At 46.1% G+C, this 1,161-nt stretch overlaps 1 protein-coding gene across 1 annotated transcript; it reads right to left on the bottom strand.

Annotated features, from left to right (window-relative positions):
- Positions 1-845: 845 nt before the first annotated feature.
- LOC104625914 (growth arrest and DNA damage-inducible protein GADD45 alpha-like) lies at positions 846-959 on the bottom strand (the record flags this gene model as incomplete). The annotated part of the gene is made up of 1 exon (XM_010293680.1): positions 846-959. A coding segment is annotated over one exon (114 nt), but the record flags the coding sequence as incomplete, so codon positions are not given.
- Positions 960-1,161: the final 202 nt, after the last annotated feature.

The following is a 1,161-nucleotide window of genomic DNA, read 5'->3' as shown; positions in this document are numbered from 1 at the left end:
GGAATACACAGGACCAGCGCCAACAGGACCTTGCCCATGGCCAGGACAAGGAAGCAGCTGCCAAATGAGCCCTTTTGACTGTACACTAACGAACGGGGTAAGAAAATAAAAGCCCAGGACCAAGGGCTGGAGTTTAAACTTTATTTCAAAAAAAAAAAAAAAAAAAAAAGAAAAACACAAAACCAAAAACCCAAAAAACCAAAACATCCAATTTCAAACAATTATATTAATGTAGCTGCTTCTAACAGCCAACTGGTACAAGATGCGTGGTTGCAGACCAACTGCTTAAGGGCATTCTGGTTCTCAAGCCTCAGAGTATAAATAATTTTTTCATCAATATCATAAAATAACTTATTATATATCTTAGCATAAAAACTTGAGAATTAACATCCCCAAAATACAATAAAATTGTTTGTAAAATGTTTCGATTAACCTTTTTGCTCTTTAAGGTATTGAAACCAGAAACTGTAAGTTGCACTTTAAAAAAAAGAACCGTGAGGGGTGTTGGGCGTTTTCGGCGAGTGACCCAGCCGTGCGGCACCCTCACAGGACTCATTCCTCCGGCAACGCCGGCGCTCTCTTCCCTTCACTTCCACGCTCATCCCCATCGCTTCGGCATCGCTTTTCTTCAGTCCCACACAACACGTAGTTCAACTTCAGCCTACCCCCTTGACATCTGTTTTATCTTTTTTTTTTTTTCTCCTTGTTTTTTGTGGTTTTTTTTTTTTTCCTCCCCCCTCCCCCGTAATCCTCGTGCCAGGGCAGGGAGTTACTTCCTGAGCAACTGCTAAAGTATTGCAAAACTTCAGTGCAATTCGGTTCAGTTCGTGTTCAGCCCGGCGCGGTCACCGCTCGGGGAGGTTAATCACCGGCACCCACTGATCCATGTAGCGACTCTCCCGGCAGAAGCACATCAGCTGACTCAGCGCTGGATCCTTCCACTGCGAGGCATGGGGGTTCTGGAAAGAGAAGCGAGGGGGAGCGATTTAACAAGAGATGGGGGGGGGGGGAGCACAGCAGAAAAGCCGGGAGCACGAGTCATCCTGAATTGCCGCTCAGGCAAACCAACCACCCCACCCCAGAAGCGTGCGCGGAGTTTTGCAGCCTTGGACTCCGGGGAAAAACAAAAGGGGAAAAGAAAAAGGAAAAAAAAAAGTTCCC

This window comes from Phaethon lepturus, unplaced genomic scaffold, assembly GCF_000687285.1.
Source record: "Phaethon lepturus isolate BGI_N335 unplaced genomic scaffold, ASM68728v1 scaffold37888, whole genome shotgun sequence".
Taxonomy (NCBI): Eukaryota; Metazoa; Chordata; class Aves; order Phaethontiformes; family Phaethontidae; genus Phaethon; species Phaethon lepturus.
This window is presented reverse-complemented; position numbering and strand designations above follow the sequence as displayed.